Source organism: Mytilus galloprovincialis, chromosome 6 (assembly GCF_965363235.1).
Source record: "Mytilus galloprovincialis chromosome 6, xbMytGall1.hap1.1, whole genome shotgun sequence".
NCBI classification, from domain to species: Eukaryota; Metazoa; Mollusca; class Bivalvia; order Mytilida; family Mytilidae; genus Mytilus; species Mytilus galloprovincialis.
Genome location: NC_134843.1, coordinates 54,365,081 through 54,385,726, shown reverse-complemented (window position 1 = coordinate 54,385,726; position 20,646 = coordinate 54,365,081). Strand labels below are relative to the sequence as shown.

General features: G+C 31.5%; 1 protein-coding gene across 1 annotated transcript in view; it reads right to left on the bottom strand.

Annotated features, from left to right (window-relative positions):
* Window positions 1-904: 904 nt before the first annotated feature.
* LOC143078198 (uncharacterized) overlaps window positions 905-20,646 on the bottom strand; it is a 63,914-nt gene continuing 44,172 nt past the window's right edge. Inside the window, exons 13-17 of the mRNA XM_076253132.1 lie at window positions 17,549-17,642; window positions 9,314-9,436; window positions 5,429-5,511; window positions 2,382-2,456; window positions 905-1,416 (exon numbers count right to left, since the gene is read on the bottom strand). Of these exons, the coding sequence (XP_076109247.1) occupies window positions 1,024-1,416; window positions 2,382-2,456; window positions 5,429-5,511; window positions 9,314-9,436; window positions 17,549-17,642 (768 nt within the window). The 3' untranslated portion in view covers window positions 905-1,023. The remainder of the gene's footprint in view (window positions 1,417-2,381; window positions 2,457-5,428; window positions 5,512-9,313; window positions 9,437-17,548; window positions 17,643-20,646) is intronic.

The following is a 20,646-nucleotide window of genomic DNA, read 5'->3' as shown; positions in this document are numbered from 1 at the left end:
TATTAAAATTGATACAAGTACATGTTTGTTTTTTAATTCTAATTATGTTTGAACGTTAACCATGAAATTGTTAAGATACAAGAGTGTGTATCCAATCGTCTTCTATTTTACGGAAATGCATAATGCCAATTTTCATTTGTCAATTTTGCACATTTATGAGAAATCCTGAATATTTGTAAAAGTTCACGACCTTGAAAAGAGTGGGTCATTTCAGAGAAGTCTTTTCCTTATTCCATTATTATCTTAGTTCGCAGAACAAATTTTAAAAACAATCAATATACAAATTTGTCCGGATTTTTATATAATATAGCAATTGAAATAGACATGCATCCAACTGTCGTACTAAAAAGAAAATTCTTTGTGTCACATGTATTAAGAAAAGCATAATTATTAAATAGACCCCGATGTGCAGTTAAATAAATCAACGTGAATACATTAACATATCATTTAAGATATTTTTGAGTCAGACCCAATACGCGTCAAACTCCAAGATTGAATTGCAAGTACGCTGTAGCAATAAATCGTAACTACGTAACTATTTTACAGATGTCAAGATCGCAGCTATGCTCTTTGAATAATTACAAAAAAAAACTTTATTGAACCATGAAAGTTTTGAGGCTAGTGAATGAATATCTACGGATTATCGTCTATATGTTTTAAGAGAATCGAAGAATCATTTCAGTCATTTTAACCTGGTTGTATCCAGTTTGTTTATCTATAATTGCACATATATGTATACTTCCATGATTGTGAGAACTGTGACGAGAAACGAACGTCTTGACTTTTTGACTGATGCTTATCTTTAAGTTTTATGTTGGCAAATATAGTTTATTAACTTACCAACACCGACCATTTATCTGTTGTCAAGGGTGGTCAAAAGTTATACACAGAACAACTATTTTCTTTTTTTTAAATCAATTTTAAATTGTAAGTTGATCAAATAGTTATAATGCACAAAATACAATTGCTAAGTCATGATGAGAACGCGTAATGAGATGCTTTACATTAACAGAAGTATTATTGTCATATTTTTTCATACATTAATATATATGCATTTTGGTTATTTGTTGCTTCTTTGGCTTCGCAAGCGTTTACAACATCATCACTAATGTAGTACCATTTTGCTTCATCGGTTATTTGCTCATCTTGTTTTATAAAGGATGCTTTGTATCCGTCATCATTCTTGTATTGCAACTCAGAGGTTTTCTTTTTAAGTTTTTCAAGTTCAAGGTTACGCTCTACTTCTACTTTACTTTTTTCTGGGTCTTGCCATGACTTGTTCATTTGCTCATACCACAAGGCTGAAGACCTCTGTGATGTTTTAATATAAGCCACATAATGTCCATTGTTAAGACCTCCCGAATGTGCAACGACTCCAAAAAGGTTGTATTTGAATTGTTCATCTTCTTTAGCTTCCTTAAAATATGGAAATAATATATACATTTTTGTATTTTGAGAATCTGGATGGTTGGGTCGATGATGTTGCTTGTTGATGTTAGTAAATGCCAACAATGTACATAAGTGTCACGAGCTTAAACTGCTCAGTGTTACGTGTTGGTATGAAAATGTGGATGTTTTTGTTTTAATTTATTATAACTCCTGGAATAGCTTCAAATTAAAAAATGTATCCCCTCATGCATATACCTTATACTTTGTCACAGTTTATAATTCACATTTAGCGCTTTTATATGTGTATATTTCAATAGTTTAGGCATTTTATCTTTTTAGAAAAATGTGCACCTGTTGTCGTAAAATGGTTTTTCCGTTACTACATAATTTTGTTAGCTACTTAACAACCTCCCACCTAGTACATACTCTATTAAAATAGATTCACTCTCCTTTTCAAAATCTGATGATAAATGTAACATAATGTGACAGATAATGGATATACAGGTAAAAATTATGTTTACTCTATGTCTACAACCATTCTCTTTTCTCGTTGGCTAAAAGCCGACGAAGTCCTCATTTATAAACCATTCTATTCACCAGAGGAAAATAAAACCAAGAGAGGCTAATAAACGACTTGAAACTGATAATATGTACCTAATTATAGGTAATCCAAGGCAACTTCAATGACGTAAGTTTATGCAAATTCTCGTTTTTCTTAAAGTGTCTTATGCTAAAACTTAAGAAGGATAACAAGTCATATAATAAAACAATTGTTGACTTTTGATTTCAGATGATAAAAATATTTCTCATCCCTAAGGAAATGATATTGAGCCTTGGCTTGGGGTTGATAAATCTTTGTATCAACCTCATCAAACAGCAGTTCCTTTTCAGTAACTAAGATTGCCTCAATGTTGAAATCTATTATGAGCGGGTTTTTTATTTAATCTATCATACTGATACTTTTAAAAACACACTTAAAATTTAAAACTTACACAAAACTGAGCAATATTCAATGTCTCTGGATATGTTACTCTATCGTTTATTTTGTCCATTCCACCGTGCATGTTCTAAAATAAAACAAAACCATAAATCACCTGCACTGTAGCCGCCCCGCTAGACCACACGACCTACTGGGCTTCATAAAATGAAGCTTTCGGTGGCCGGGTGTTACCTTTCCACGTCAGTTTTAATCTAGCGTCGTACTACAGTAAATGATATATAAGGCATACAGTTGTTATTGTTACAGATCAGCTAAATTATTTATAGTAAGGGATCATACGAATTAATGTAAGATACAGTCACAGAAAATAATTATATTTATAAGTACGTCTGAGCCAGTGACAACTCTACAACGGATTTATCCATCGGAATACCAGCAGTGATGGTGATACATGGCTGTGTACATAATGTATATACAACTCGTCTAAACATCAATCCAACAATGTCAGATCTGTAAATTTGCTATCGCAAATTTTTTGTTCTTCCCTCGCCGGAATTCGAACCCATGCTTCTGAGGTATCGTGACACCAAATCGCCTGCACATATAAAAGAACGTACTTATAATAAATAATTATTTTCTGTGACTGTATCTTACATTAATTTGTAGGATCCTTTACTATAGATAATTTAGCTGATCTGTAAAAATAACATCTTCATGCCTTATATATTATGTACTGTAGTACGACACTAGATTCAAAACTGACGTAGATAGGTAACACCCGGCCACCGAAAGCTTCATTTTTATGAAGCCCAATAGGTCGTGTGGTCTAGCGGGAAGGCTACAGTGCAGGCGATTTGGGGTTGAAGTCATAAAACTTTGCTCAGTGCTTGGATCACAAAATCATGCTCGAAACACCAAATCCTGTATTTTGATTGGTTGATTCTCGAGTCTGAGTATAAAAATCTTGCTTGAAAGTTTTATGACCGTGAGGCCTGGTGTCACGATATCTCAGTAGTAAGGTTTCGGATCCCGGCGAGGAAAGAAAAAAAAATTTGCGAAAGCAAATTTACAGATCTAATATTGTTGGGTTGATGTTTAGACGAGTATCTATATTTAGCAACTCGACAGTTACCGCAGAAAGGCACTCCAAAAATGTTTCTTCCTTTTAACCTCACGTATATGTTGCATTCAAATACAATATTAAATGAGACAACTTTCCACAAGAGACCACATAACACAGATATCAACAACTGTAGGTCAACGTACGGCCTTCAACAATGAGCGAAGCCCATACCGCAAAGTCAGCTATAAAAGGCCCCTAAATGACAAATGTAAAACAATTCAAACGAGAAAACTAACGGCTTGATGTATGTAAAAAAATGAACAAAAACAAATATGAAACACATAAACAAACCACAACCACTGAATTACAGGCTACTGACTTGGGACAATATGTGGCGGGGTAAACATTTTGACGGCATTCACCCCACCCCTGACTACGGACAGTGGTGTAACAGTACAAAATAAGAACAAACTATCAAACCAGTTGAAAAATCTTAACTCAATAGATGGTTATGTATTTACTAAGAATCAATGTGTAAAGACTTTGTTTTTTGTGTTTTCTTCTAATTAGTAGTTGAATATTTATGTATACGCAAGTCCTAATCGTGTTAGATATGATTGGATATGATTAAATCATACTTTTCACGCAGTATGTATTGTACAAAGACGTCAAATATGGCCTCCTTTTTTTGTTTCAATTGCTCTGATTATTCTATTTGTAACGTAACTTTATTATGACATTTAAATTGACATCAATGCATTACATGTATTTCAAAATTGTCTTTGGTGTCACATTATATTCACTGATGATCGATTTATATCACAACATCTTAAATTTATGAAATTTTATGTGCATAGGATCAAACAGTTTTAGTCTTTTCAAAGGTATACATCATTAGAAATGTAGGGCTATCATTTACTGTTCGGATCATCCATGCCAATTCTATTAACCATTATAAAAACTGTTTGATACTTGTATCGGTTACACACAAACACACGTTTACTTTAAAGACGTAAGGAAGTAAACTATTAAATGAAGTTGTCAACTGATGAAACAATTGATTGTAAAAAAACCAAATACAGCTGTAACGTTTATTTTCTTAATTACTGCACAAATTTTCAGTGAACTTATTTAAGAGCATAATGAATTTTTAGTGAGAATATTTCAAAGTTCATTTCGTGTATGGCTATGTATTGCACATGGTTTATGTTTTATATGATAAAATCAGCATGCTGAAGTAAAACGATTTCAAACTGTTTTATCTAGTAAGTATTTCACTGCATCGACTCTCATTTAAATTAGATTTAGACAGTAGTTATTTTCAAAATAGAATAGCCGAATTTTAAGTTTTGTCAGTATTTGAAATAATATTTGAAAAGTTACTTGCCTACATCCACTTTATTTGAACTTTGGTTGATAGTTGTCTCATTGGCAATCATAACACATTTCCTTATTTTCATATTTTCTTTATTGTTTTCCTGTGAAAATGACTTGTTCATGACTTGCTCATGACTTGCTCATAGTACAGGTCTTTATTACTTAATAAGAATAATGAAACTAGAAAGTAGATTAACTCAAAATGCAAACATTGCTCTTTGGCCGGGTTGTTTTGTCATTGACACATTCCCTGTTTTATTCTCAAGTTGTTTGAAAATGATGGATGTAGAAAGTTTTCTCATTTTAAAATCTTTTTTCAATATTGTGTTGTTTCCAAAATATTTTTTTCAATATATTGTGTTGATTTCAAAATCATTTTTTTTCATTATAATTGTGTTTATTGTCAACCCTAGAATATAAAAACCTTAACAACTGGAAAATGTCAGATCATTTAAGTTTGAAAAACCGTAGAGACATTATTTTTATAGTTAGAAAATCAATCAACTGGTATTTTTCTTTGACAATATAGAACATAGTTTTCAATGGTAACGCCTCGTCTTACTGCATGATTTAAAGAACTCTTATATTTAAAGTGTTTGAACATAACACTGGATCATCATTAAGTAAAAGAAGTATAACAGAACCTAAAGTAGACATACTTCTCTAAATCTGTCAATATGGATCACCATTATGAATGGGGCTTCAAAAATCAGCATTGTTTTTTTACATTCACCATCTTTTCCTGCAAAAAAATGAGCATTAAGACAAACCAACTTTCAGTGAGAGAATTAGTAAGCTATTTTTTACACAAGGAAATGCATGTTACTCTCAACAGTTTTTCATTCGTTTGATTGGTTTTACCTTTTGATTTTGCCCTTTGATAAAGGACTTTCTGTTTTAAATTTTCCTTGCAGTTCGGTATTTTGTGTTTTTTTACTTTTTAATTGATCATTTTATTCAACGAGGATAATATGCACTCCGCTTTATCGTTTTATTTTCTGGCTTTAACAAATTTATTTTGTAAGTCTCTTTCAAACATCACCACTATCATACAATAAACTTATCAAATAACGCATATTATGTTATCACACAGATTAACTGCCTATATTATGTTGACAGTAACCAATGACAAAACAAAAATAATTGAAATTAGTTGTCAACTTACATTTCAAAACAATAGCCAATACAATATATCAAGTTCTAGTTGTTTGCACGAATATAAATGTTTTGCATATATGCGAATACTTGTTAATTTGATTGTCTTACGTTCTACACTTTTATACACGCAATTCGAATACGTCTCCGTATTTCTACAAAAAAGTAAATCAGAGATTGCTAACTCCATTTTTTGGCCATACTTACTTTGAAATGAGCAACAACACAGATTCAATAAAAAAAATACCAATTTCTACGTTGCACTCTAACTTATTCACAGTATAAATGAGGCGAAAGATACCAAAGGGACATTCAAACGTATAAGTAGTAAATAAACTGACAAAGCCATGGTTAAAAACAAAAGGGAAACACAGACAAACAGTAGTACACAAACATAGAAAACTAAAGACTCAGCAACACGGACCACGCCAAACTGGCTATTAACTCATGTTCTCCGGAGAGGCAAGCATATTCTGCTCCACATGTGGCAACCGTTTTATTGTTCATGTTAGTTCAAACCTGATAATAAGTCTAATTTAGTAGGCCACATTCGGTGAAAAGGGGAGGGATATTTAGAACATATTTGTTGTCGTCTGTGAAACGGATACTAGAATTCATAACCGGTCAACCAACTCGTGATGACGTCCATTTGAAATTCTTGGTTTAATAGCTTTCTTATGATTCACAATCCTCTATTAACGAAACTATGATAGGATGTACAAACCCGGGAATATCGTATGCACAGGGAGATATATACTCAGTATGCAGGCGCTGCTGAAATATTGCAACATAGAAATGTACAGTTCACAATGTGGAATCTGAAATCATATGTGTTGTCGTTAAGTTATGTGTTTATCCGACCCTCATTGTCAATGTCTAGATGAATGACAAAATGTGAGGCAGACTCGACTGTATCTGTTCTATCCTTTAACTCAAGTTCGATGGGATAGATGCGTTCAACATAGACACCAAATTTTGAATTATTTAGTGAGAGAGCATCATTTATATAAAGGAATGTATAAGTCAAGAGTACTGTTAACTTTTATCTTTTTAACTAAGAAGTTCCTTAAGAAGTCAGCCTCATATAAGTAAAAGAATAAGTCAGCAAGAAAAGAGGCACAGTTTGGTCCCATGGAAATGTTTGTTGATAAACGTCATCCAAACGAATATATTGTCAATCAAGAAATATTTATAAATTCAGTTTGAATCAAAGTTGGTTTTTCTTTACAACGTAGGATTTATCCCTCCCTAAATCAAGATACTCATATCTACGTATCTACGTACGTTGGCCATTCATTTTTGAGAAATAAAGCTGGACCAAATATTCCATTATTTTTTGGGGTTTCAAATGGGAAATACTTGTGTAAAGTGTAGAAAAGTATAATGTTTTAATATTATGATAAAATTGCAAGATAGACGAGTCTTTAATTGTATGTCCTAAAAAAGGTCTATAGATTTTTTTTAGTATCAACATCTGATTCACACCACCTCTACAATACTTAGTACTATGTAGTTGCACAATAAATTTGAAGCCCGTCTTTGATTGCTGCAACAATTGATTTAAGTAATTTTGAAAGGAGTTTTGTGGAGCACTTGGAAAACCGGCTTACGTTGTTTGTAAGGAAATTATGCAATTTTAGTATCCAATACAGTGATGGAAGATCCAGCTCTTCAGCTTTGGTTGAATTTACAAAGGACCTTAGAACAGACCTATGATTATCCAGGACTTCCTGTTTAGTACATGTAGTAATTGTCGAGGGGTTATAAGTTGTTGAGTTTCAAAGTGAATAATACCTAATTCATTTATCATGTTTATCAAGCAGTTTGTTATCTGCAATTTACACACTAAAACGATGTTGTTCAGTGCGTTACCTGCAGTGACTACAACATATCTATCATGCAGGTAGGAGTTTTGTTTTGAAACATTTTGGGTTTCTTATATTGATGTAGCATGGGTATTAAAAGACCCATTTATTTAATGAAGTCTGATTTGTATCAACGACCTCACTGGCTGAATCCATTCGGAAAGCGTATCTATGTCTTATTTCTCGTGTTAAACCCATTGCTTGGCATAATCCACGACTGAATCCATTTGTTTTTGAAGTTGTGTTTCCATATTTTGGCGAAATTTATAAGCAAACTAAATAAATATTTTATTTTACTGATATGACAACTGCTTCAACGGGGTAAAGAGGAGGCACGACCGAAATCCATTTTGCATATGCTTTAAAGTCAAAATCACGATTGTTTTTACTTTTTATAGATAGATTGTGACCTATTCTCTATTGTGATATATTGACTTAGTATGGATTCTTATAGCAAATTAACCTAGTCTTGCTCATTTCTCATAAATTGAGTGGTAGTGTGTTTACTAATTAACAGTTTTTGTGTTTCGATGTCTCAACGCTTCCTATAAAATTGATCAAACATAGTAGTCAATATTTTTTCGAACAGATGAGTACAATGGCTTTTCCGTTGAATTTATGTGAATGTCAAAATGATACCAATGCATAATATGTAGGTAGGTTTAGGAATGAGCTTAGGTGTTTTTATTTACAACTTTCCCCTGAAATTCTTTCACACGTACGGATACACTCCGAAATTAATCCCACCAGAATTTTGATATCGAAGAGTTAAACATTTCATTAAATGTTATTTACATCTGTAGGTTGCATTTCTGTAAATATTGACAATGCAATTTCCCATAGGAACTCACTTTACGGCTTTAACTGTACCACTTTTACTATGAAGTTCTGAAAAAAATCATATCCTAGAATTGAAAGTTCACATACACTACTTTTTTCAAAGGTCAAAATATAGGGCTGTGTGGCATATTTTCAACGTTTGTATGCCCCGAACTTCTAAGAGTTTAAACAAACACTAAATTTCTTACAAACCCCTACATCGACTGTAGGGTTACCACATATTTCAATATCAACAATATTCAAATGTATATTTACTGGTAAAAATTATATGTCTCTATGAGATGTAACCTACAGATCAGAATTGGGAACCAGTATGTAAACAAAATAAATAATCTATGAATATTCTATTTCTCCCCGAAAGAGACGTAATTTGAGAAACAGCTGTATTTACAGAATTCAACCTGTAAGATACAAACATTGTTCAGCGCTTTACATTAACGATGAAGACGGTCTTGATACAATATAGAAAACTACTTCCTTCAAACTTGTTAAAAAAGTTTTACTCAGAACTACGATATAAGAAGATATTTTGCAATTGTTTAGTATTTATTGGTAAAAATATAAAAAGTGTAATTTGAACTTGAACAAAGGTTTTGTTTATATTGAGAGCAAAAGTTTAAGTTACAAATCAGAAATACTTATACAATATGAAGAGATTGCCTAAACTTCTTAAAATATATTTACTTGGTGGATCACATTTTCTGCATGAAAAAATATCTTCTCCAAACTTCTCTGTTTTCATCAGCCCATATTTCATACCTCTTTCGATATCAGTAATGTTTTCCAAAACTGATTGTTGCACATTTCCTGTAAATAAAAATAAACGATTTGAATAAAAGTTTCGACTTTTCTACCAACAACTTGATTTGTTCAATAAATTAGCTATTTATTGAACTAATAACGTCGTGATAGAAACATATAAAGTAAAACTTAGCAGCAAGACAAGATCCATTAATATCAGTTATTATTACCCTTAAATTATATTTCGTATGACTTATTTTTTGACTTTTATAAAGAGAATTCCACTATAAAGACACGAACTAGCAAAATAGAATGCGTGTCTAAAAAATTGTCTAATGATAAACTATTTATTCAATCCTTATTTGGGAAATTGCCATGTTAATACCATATTTACAAATTTTTAAAGTTGTATAATAAATAGCGATATGAGGTATGATTTCCAATGAGAAAACTTCAAGTAATTTGAAATATTTAATAATAGACTAACATATAAATTAGTATACAACCAACATTGAATTAATTTTGTGTAAAGAGGTAATTTACAAACAGAGAAAAACATGGCCTTGCGCAATGTCAAAATGAAGGTATCGACAGATTGTAGCATCGTAAAAGTACATTTTTGATAACAAAACTATTTAGTATAATTTCAATTATCTGACAACAAAATCAATATTTATACCCAAAAATAATCCTCAAAGATTGAATTCAATGTTGAATCAGAAACCTTCTCGAGTAAGTTTGTTTAAGGTATTGAAAAGTTTACCCCGATCGTATATGAATTTCCGGGCTCGGTAAATAAAGGCAACAGTAGTTTACAGCTGTTCAATAGTCATATATATCAATTAAGTAAAACAAATCCGAGAAAGAAATTTAAAAAGAGGGAAACACATCAATTATGAGAGGATAATAACAGAACAACAAAACACTGAACTAAAACAAAAGCAAACGCCAAAATGCATAGAAACGGACTGTGTGTAAACAACTTTCATATTTTAGGAAAAAAATAGTAGGTTGAACCTGGTTTTATAGCTAGCCAAACCTCCCGCGTATATAACTATATCAAAATAAACAGTACAAACAAACAAAAGAACACTCAGCACGGAGAAATACATAAATAAATAATATGATAATACATTACAACATTTAACCGCAAAATCACAACGGACACCTCCCATAAACATGCGACAGCACACAAGGACACCACAACCGAAATATAAACTGAGCGTCACATGAATGAATCAACGTCACAGAAAGTGACGTTTTATTATCACCAGTAAATTTCTAAAAACAAATATATTCTTGTATGATTTTAATTTTAGTTTCTTGTGTATAATTCGGAGTTTAGTATGACGTCCAATATCACTGTACTGGTATACACATTTTTATGGGCCAGCTGAAGGACACCTACGAATGCGGGAATTCTCGCTACATTGAAGACCCATTGGTGACCTTCGGCTGTTGTCTGCTCTATGGTCGGGTTGTTGTCGCTTTGACACATTCCCCATTTCCTTTCCCAATTTTATTGTTTAATTTAAAGACACGTTCAATAATATAGATTGGGATTGAATTGTTAATGGTGTAATCTAATGTATTTTTTTTTAACCATGCGAAGAATATTGAAATAGAATGGTGTTTGCAATGGTGTTATTATTTGTCGTTGTTGGGTTTTCTTCTAAATCAAATCTGTGTATAAACAAAATAATTCTGTGCATAATGTTGTTAAACTTAAAATCATATAAAGGAAGTATCTGATTTTTCAACCTAACTTTTACATACATATAGAAAATAAAAATAAAGATAAAACAACTGTAATATAAGGCAAGATCGTGTAAGACCAAACAACATAAAACAAAAACCATGTAGACGAGCCACGAGTAACCTGACAATACTGACAAATAAGATACGTGTAAAATGTACTGAAAATACAGAATTGAAACCACAGCACCGTGAAATTAAGGATATGCTATTTCGTCTAAAATAAGGTTTTTACAGGTACATCCATGAGTAACTGCAAATAAATTTGCAGTCAGATTTATCGAACGAACATTTGATTGAATAGAAAAACGTTTGTTTCATACGAATGTGTGATAGTGTAGTATAAAGAGCGGACAAGTTAAAACTGTGATCCGAATTAAAAGGACCATCGAAAGCACGTAATTTATCGAAAACAACCTAAGAATTTTGTGCAATCAAAAAAAGTTGAATTCCGTTTATTGCTTAATATGCTTTATCACAAACATAGACCAGTTCTCTGATAGTAGTTAAGGAACTCGTGAAAAGCACTGAAAGTCTAGTAGTACAAAACTTACTAAAATCAGATGAAACGATATTTTATGGAGGTGTTTTTGTGTAGTTTAGGTAACCAAAATATAGCGGAAGCCTTCAAATATTCAGGAGAGTCCGGCTGAATTCTACTTGAGACATATTTACTATATGAATTTCTGTACAACGTACTGCCTTCAATGTAGTTGCATGTATGATTTATACATATTTAAAAATTCATGTTCTTAATTTTATAAAAATAAAAACACCACAGTGTAAAATGAGCGACAAAGATTCATAAATGCTTTAATTTCTACTAAGTATTCGTAAAATCCTCAAGATTTTTTAAAACAGTTTTTACTGAGGTTGTAATGTAACTTTATTAATGAGTTATTCCTCTTTTTTTCAATCGATATTACAAATTTTGCATAATATGATCTCAAGACCTTAATCTTTAAGTCGAATGGTCCTGGTGATTCCTTTCGGATAGTTCATATCCCTTTTGCAGGCAAAAACACATTTCAAAAGCAATTAATCTTGTTCATGCTATAAACGGTCATCAGATATTCATATAGATTTTTTAAACTGAGGAAATATGTTGTTGAAATTGAAACATATATTTTATTCTATGAGGTTCTTTCAAACATGCGTAGGGTACGATTATATCTTTTATGAAAGGACCTTTAATCGACTTGCAATCGAATATTCAATAATGCCAATCACAAATGAAAATCAGACCACATAATAGCACTGATTTGAAATCCAAGAGATACCAAAGGGACATTCAAACTCATAAGCGACAAATAAAACTTTCAACGTCATGGCTAAAACATGAAAAAAAAAGAAAACAACAGACAGACAAACAACAGTTCACAAAACACAATACAGAAAAGTAAACACTGAGCAACACATTACTCCTATGAAATACGGTGATAAGTTATATCAAGTGATTAGACATCACGTCATAGGATGATGTACATTTAACACATTAAATTGCAACAAGAAACATATTTATATGTATTTACTACAGAATATGAACAAAAAACTATTTCACAGATTCAACTTGAATTAAAGACTGTATCAAGTACACAGTTGAAAAGAAGTAAGGACTCAACGTACCGAATGCATTTGTTTAATATAGAAATCATGATCTATCATTTGAGTAAGTAATTGGGTTTTTTTTCTCGAAAAATCGCGAAAGTGTTTTGTAAACAGTAAAATTTATGAATTTTGATATGAATCTAAACATATGTACAAAAATACCATACATGAAATAACGGTGTTTGATAAGTAAATTTTCATTTTTGATATAAATTTATCTAAAGAATTAGAATTTCTTGTTTGCTTTCAATAGTTGCAAAGTTAAATTTTTAAATGAACAATGTCGTCGTAAACGATGTTATATGTGTATTCTTATTCTTTAAAATGAATACAATTGTCTGTATTGGTATAATTACTTGACGAACGTATTAAAATACGTCGTCGCTTATTATCTTTCCTTTATTTCATTATTTTACAATACTTCTCTCAATGTTTAAAGTGTAAACAAGTATTACATCTCAGTCTTCACAGGAAAATATCTTTAAATTGTAAGCATGCGCAGTAATGTTAAGGCAGTTCTCCATAAGTTTTCAACGATTCTATCGCAATCTAATTGTGACGTCATGTAGTCGTTTCTATTGGTTGTCAGCACATTTATTCTTACACTCAACGTCATTTCAAAGCTTGAAAAAGCATCAAAACAAGCAAGTGCGTGTCAGCTGTTTATGAGTTTTTCATACGAATTGATGATGTTCCTGACGGAAAACATGACTCGAGTATCCAACTGTAAGTACAATATGACTTATGTTTTTTTTTTTTCATACGATGTGTTAAATTCGCGAAACGTTAGGTTCTTTACAAAAAAGGGGGAGGTGTTATCGAATTCCAACTTGACTATGTTAATTTTATAATCTGACCGCGTGATCACTATGAAGTGTTCGTTTTTTAAGGCGAAAATAAATCTGGATTCGGGCATAAAACAGTATTTGTTATTTGTAGTGTTCGTTATTTACTTAAAATAAATTGCCATTTGATTTCAGAAAAATTCAATTAAATATTTGCAAAAATTTACTGATTGATTGTCTAATCAGACTGACATGTATCATTAGACAAACCTGAATTTGTATTTATTTCATGGTACTTTATGTCATGGAAAATAGTATAGAAATAAAAATGTGGGGATATTTTTCAAATGAAAAGTTATGAATAATCAATTTTAAATATTGATGTATAAAAAAAACCATAACTCTGAATATATTGAGAGTTCAAATATATTGTATGACAAACTTCATTGTTTATAAATCTTTGTCAAAATAACTATAACTTTCATTCAGGAGAAAGTGGAGGATACATAATTGCACTTTTCATAAATGTTTCATTTATTTCTCTATAATTATCCAGTATCAGGCTAAAAAGTTGTAAGTGTGTGCACATTATATAAATGTCTGTGTAGCTAGCTAGCAAGTACAAAGTATTCATAGTTTAAAGAAAAATGCCTTGTTTATATCCTCTATCATGTCTATCATATCACAGCATGAATAAGTAAATAAATATATAAAAAAAGGTGTCAAAAAAGATAGCCTTGTAATATAAAAGGTATAGATAGATCTTTAATCGTTTATTTGATTGATCAAGATTGTTTGGATAAATTATCTGATTTAATTTTGGCATATCAAGTTTTTCAATTATTCATGTGTTCTCTGTTTTCTATAATACAGGATGTGACCAAACTGTGCTGTAATTGGAATTGACTAAACCGGTAAATTTCAGTATAAAAAAGAATTGAGGTGTGATTGCCAATCATGATTAAATAATGATAGTTTTCCATTTGTACTACAAAATGTATTCTGTTTTATTAATTTATCAGTAGTTTAACCTAAACTCTAGTTTTCTTGTCATTTCAAACTAAATTTGAAATCAATAATTTCATTTAATGAACTGTTTGCATTAATGATTATAATTTAAATATGGTACTAGATTTGAATTTATAGAAATTCCATTGAACAAAATGCATCTCTTTAATTATATAACTGCAAGCTCATGCTCATTGCTGTCATTATATTTACATGTCAGATTACAATAACACTTTTTAAAATATGATCAGCTAATTTTTTGATGAAACTTCAAAACAATCAAGACTTTTAATAATTTAGAGCTGCACATTATTAGATTTTACAAACAGTTTCATTACATATGTATAAATGGTATATGACATGTATTTTCTTGGGTCCTGATTTCACAAGTCTTGTTGACAGGATGAATTCCTGATAGTGTGTTTTGAACAAGCATGTATGATTTATGATGAAGGTGATCACAATCTTTGGAGAAGTTATAATGATCATAGTATATTTATATATTAGTTAAAATATTCCAATGCATTTGAAACATCTACAATGTACATAAACTGTGTGAAATTTTGTGTTTAATTATTATGAATAATGGTGGTTGACTTGTTTACAGTGAGTTAAATTCATAATGATCAATGATTTGTTAATTTTCATTATTATTATATTTCAGATCAAATGAATATATCCAAACTGTGATAAAGTGACCTATATATTTACACTAGAAGTAAAACATAGCTTTTATGATGTCAACTGGATAAACCCTAAAAAGGAAGGATTGATTCCAAAATATGTGTTATTTTTACTTCAAAATTGATATGAGAATAAAAGGTGATAAATCAATGTGATAGAATAGGAAAATTAAATGTGATATGCATGTACTACAAGGATTCAGTGATTAAAATAAATGTGTAGGAAATCATTCATTATTAAGGAGGTAGGAAGTATACATTATTCCTTCTAGGATATTACACTGTTTTATTGGAAATGTTTATCAACAGCTTGACAGGTGACATTCTTTGTCTATGACATTAGTAAAACTACAAATGTATTTTATTCAAAACTTGAATGTAGTTTTCTTTACCTTTAGCAATAAAAATGAAAGTGTTCTTATGTTAGACAATATTTCCAATTCTTTATACAGATAGACCAATTCTGAGTAGAACCACTATCACTCCTATAATGCTGATTTTGAACTTATACCTATATATATCAACATGGTTCTCATTTGAGCATGATATTAAATTACATATATATGACTATGCAAAAACCTCTCCAGCTGAATATTATAACAGGGGTATAAAGCAAGGGGAAAAACTAATATTAGCAATATAGGGCTCAACTTGTGAAAAATATGAAAGATAAGTATAAGCATTAAGGATATTTGCAATTAAAAATATTTAGTGGCCAAGTCAAAAGCCTAAACAAGCCTTGGCTAATAGTGCCCTGCTTGTTAATGTGTTTGCTCATTAATGTACCTAAAGCAGACCATTTAAATATATAGCTAATTGCTAACTCAATGGGTCATTCGATTATGATCTAGGAAGAACATGACATTATTAGAATAACAATGCAACAAGTACACCAAAATAAATTCAACATTTCTCTGAGCAAGAATTCATGATTCATGTATCAGAGTCTGAAAGGGATAGTCTAACTATGACCAATTATATACTCACTGCACAAAAATAAAAAGGGAATATAGTGCTGATTAGTGTCTGTCTGTTGTAATGATTATCAGGCAAAACAGTAAATAACAGAACAGGTTACCTAGACATAAAAAAAATCCAGTTTGTATGAAATGAAGGCCCTCTCAAGTATTCCTAGACTCTAATTTTTCTGTATAGAATGCACTGCATTAATGAGTGTTGTACAATGACCTATCATTATTATTGCTTATATCCACAATATTTGAATATCTTATCTGGATACATGTAGTTGTCAACATGAATGGTCAATGCCAATGAAAATCTGACCACATCGTCTTATTTTTATATTTGCATATCAATGAAAGAATGACTGCAACTGCATACAATTAATTTCATAAATTAGCAGTGCCTTTATTACAGTGCAAGATATGAAAACGAAGATTTCAAAATTCGCTGATGAAATATGTTGTTCTCCGGACTCTCCCCCTTTTTTCCAACTATATTATTTATCCAACTGTACTGAAAACACAAACAAATACAAAGTAACTGTAATGTGAGAGTATTTATAAAAAAAATAAAAACATATCATACGGACAGAAAAACAAGCTTAATTTTGATTATTAGAAGGAAAATCAGCGTTCTCTGTTAACAAAGGGGAGTAACTCGTTTGGAACATTGAAAGTCAATGGAGCGTTTTAATATCGACGATTTAACTGAAATTCTGAAGAGTCGGTTATAAAAACGAGTAGAACAAGGGCATACTGGCCACTAAGGTCGATATTTTTTGATTTCCCAGAAAGAGAATTTGAAATTACACTTCCCTAACATATGGCAAAGAATACAGATATTATAAGAAGTGATAACAATGTGTCCGACACTCCGAAAAAGCACGAAATGTGAAACGATTTGACTTTGAAGTTGGTTTTATATGCATTATCTTTAAAAACAACACTTTGCCGTGATTTTTTAATGAACTTTAGATCGTAGGCTACCAAAAGGTGTCTTAAACTTTAAATTTAAAGATCCGCATGCCCTTGTTCTACTACGATTTATTTGTCAGTATTTTACTTTCTATTTCGGGTGGTCACGTGACCTTTTCCCTTGGTCTTAAAATAGATTTGTATTTTTTTTCAAAATCTACATCTATTGTCTTTATACACACCGACTATACCATGATTGGAGACAACTATTTATTTACCGGACACTGAATTTGAAAACACTGCAATTTTGTATCTTTTCATGTGGCGAACAACCTTAACATCACTGCGTGATAAAGATGAAAGAAATACATTATAAATGTAATCATATGAAACTAGAATAAGTAGATGGAGGAATAGTGGTATTATCAGGTGAAATCGTGAGCTTTAATCATATCTACTTACCATTCTGATGACAAGTGCCCTTACTACCTTTCTTTCTTTTCGATATTTCAATTGGCACAGTCATGCTAGAAAATCGTTGGAAAACACATTCAACCTAGTTAAATAAATATTTCCGTAATGAGACAATTCATAAAACTCGAGGGGAGTCTGGAATTCAATGAGGTTTTATAAGATTTAACAAAATCATGCAACACTTAAGTCAACAGTTATAATGTGAGACAAATTGTAGACCGAATTTTCTTGTAATTTCTTCAATGAGCCCCAATCTTATACATGTATATAATGGAGATCTCTTTTAGTCAGACATAAAAGTAAAGCCATATCAAGTAAACATAATGGCTGGTTGAAAGTCATATTTACAACTATCCTCAAAGTACAAATATTATCAAAGTCTTGAAACTTTTCTTTATTCGATTCGTTTTGTAAAAGTTTGGTAAACAACCACTATAATGCCTATAAGAGTGTAAATATGTTGTTAGTGGTGTCAAAAACCATTACAAAATGAAAAGAAAAAAGACATGTTCAGTTAACCTTTTTAATAAAAAAAAACAAGAATGTGTCCAAAGTACACGGATGCCCCACTCGCACTATCATTTTCCATGTTCAATGGACTGTGAAAATGGGTAAAAAATATAATTAGGCATTAAAATTAAAAAGATCATATCATAGGGAACATTTGTACTAAGTTTCAAGTTGATTGGACTTCAACTTCATCAAAAACTACCTTGACCAAAAACTTTAACCTGAAACTCGCACTTTCATTTTCTATGTTCAGTGGACCGTGAAATAGGGGTCAAAAGTTTAATTTGTCTTTAAAATTAGAAAGATCATATCATAAGGAACATATGTACTAAGTTTCAAGTTGATTGGACTTCAGCTTCATTAAAAACTACCTTGACCAAAAACTTTAACCTGAAGCGGGACAGACGGACGAACGAACGAACGAACAGACGGACGGACGAACGGACGCACAGACCAGAAAACATAATGCCCCTCTACTATCGTAGGTGGGGCATAAAAATGTAACCAAATATCAAAAGGATTGAGCCTGTTACTTAAAGCTATTTTTGAGTAACAAAATCTAAATACGACAATTAGCGGCTGTAAGTAATTTTTGCATTAAATGGAAAATTGTTTAAGCCTTTCAAGAATATGCAGAGAAAAGGTTTAGAAAACTATTACTGATTTTCATTTTTCATACACTACGACAGTTGTGTAGTATGAACATTACAGCTATCAAGATCTCTTTGTAGTTCATGTTAGATTTTATTAACTTGCTGATAACAAAGAAGTATTGGTTCCCTTGTCGGTCCATTGTACGGGTCTGTTAGATTTTTTCCCATAGCCAGTTCGAAAATAGACTACCACATTAATGTTTTCATGAACAGTACCTATTTATTAATATTTACAAATTTGACATGATTCCCTATACATGGGGTGCATTTCTTTAACTCAAATCTGTAACATGTTTCAGTATAATGTTTTGAAATCAGCAACATGATTTAATATAATATAAAAACAATAGGTTTTTAGATAACCAAAACATGTTTCTGTTTTTTAAAACATGTTGCTTTTTTTCTCTTTTCTGTCAAAACAAATTGCCGTCAACAATTATACAGTTGAGTAGCTATGTTGAATTATTTATTCTAAATTGTTTTTCAATGAGTTTCGCTAGTATTTTCGACTCACCATCCTGAGAGGAACGGTTGAAGCTATACTTTGCTACATTGATGGCTAAGCTTTAATGCACACAAATTAACATTCATGGCTGGTATGCCAAACAATTTCTCTAGAGAAAAGGTTATTCATAAACCTATGGTACAGGGATTACCAAGAAACCATCCGTGGTTTTACAGGCAGATTTGATGTTCCGAAAACAAGTGTTTACAAAGTAATTAGGGAGATATGTTGTTCAGAATTCTATTATATATACATGTTTATTTAGAGGCCAACTTTATGATATGATTATTTCAAGCTTGTATGCAGTTGTATTTCATTTGGCTTACCTCTTCCAGGATGCATAGCATCATATGATGCATAGACTCAACATACACAAAACCAAAGCAACACGAGAGCAGGAAAATGCATAGGTTAATCGTAAGAGTTACCTTTCAATAATGTTGCAGGGTATATGTAACAACCAGAGAAAAATTATATATGTATTCTGTCGATCTGCAGTTTGTCTTTATACATGTATGCTGAAGATTGCAGGAATAGACAAAAATACATTCATGACGAACATGCTTAATAGTAGATCAAGCTTATCCTTTGCGATTGCGTTTCGTTAAAAAGTACCAGGCCACTGGAAAGCTCTATGACCAGCAAGCCGGTTCAACAAGTGTTTGTCTAGTAAACACCAACTAATTGAAAAAAATCGCGTTTTAAATGGTATGTTTCAGAAGCTAGTGTTCATGAATGTTGAAATAATAGCCTTTATTCCTGCAGAGGTATGTGATTCATGTACACTACACAACATCTGTTCAGAACATGAAGATGACCTCAATGTTTAGCTCACCTGCCCCGAAGGACCAAGTTAGCTATTCTCATCACTTTGGGTCAGTCATCCTTCGTCGTTGTCCGTCACCGTCGTTAACTTTTTACATTTTGAAATTCTTCTAGAGAACCACTGAATGGAATGGAACGAAACATAGCATAAATGTTCATTATGAGGTGCTGACCAAATGTTGTTACTTGGGGTCAAAAACTCGAAAAATATAAAATATAGGAGTACACAATGGTCTTGTGTAAAAGAAAAATTATTTCGTTTAATTTCTTTTATACTAGTAGTTTAGGGGAAGTAGTTAGATCCTAAAAGGCTATATCCTTATTGTAACTGACAGAAGGACAGACACCTCTTTATATAATAAAAACAAAGCATCATTAATAGGACGCATAGCCGAGCTAATAAGGATGCTGAAGAGCTTATTGACCCCCTTTTGTATTGGTTGTATTTAGTATACCTTGGAATAACACTTTACTGGAACCACTTTCTTTCATCGAGCTTAATTTAAAAAGCTGCCAACTGTTGACAGTAGTTGCACTATAGTGTACCAACACAAAGCTGTTATTTGTAGTTGCTGACAAAATGTTACAAAACT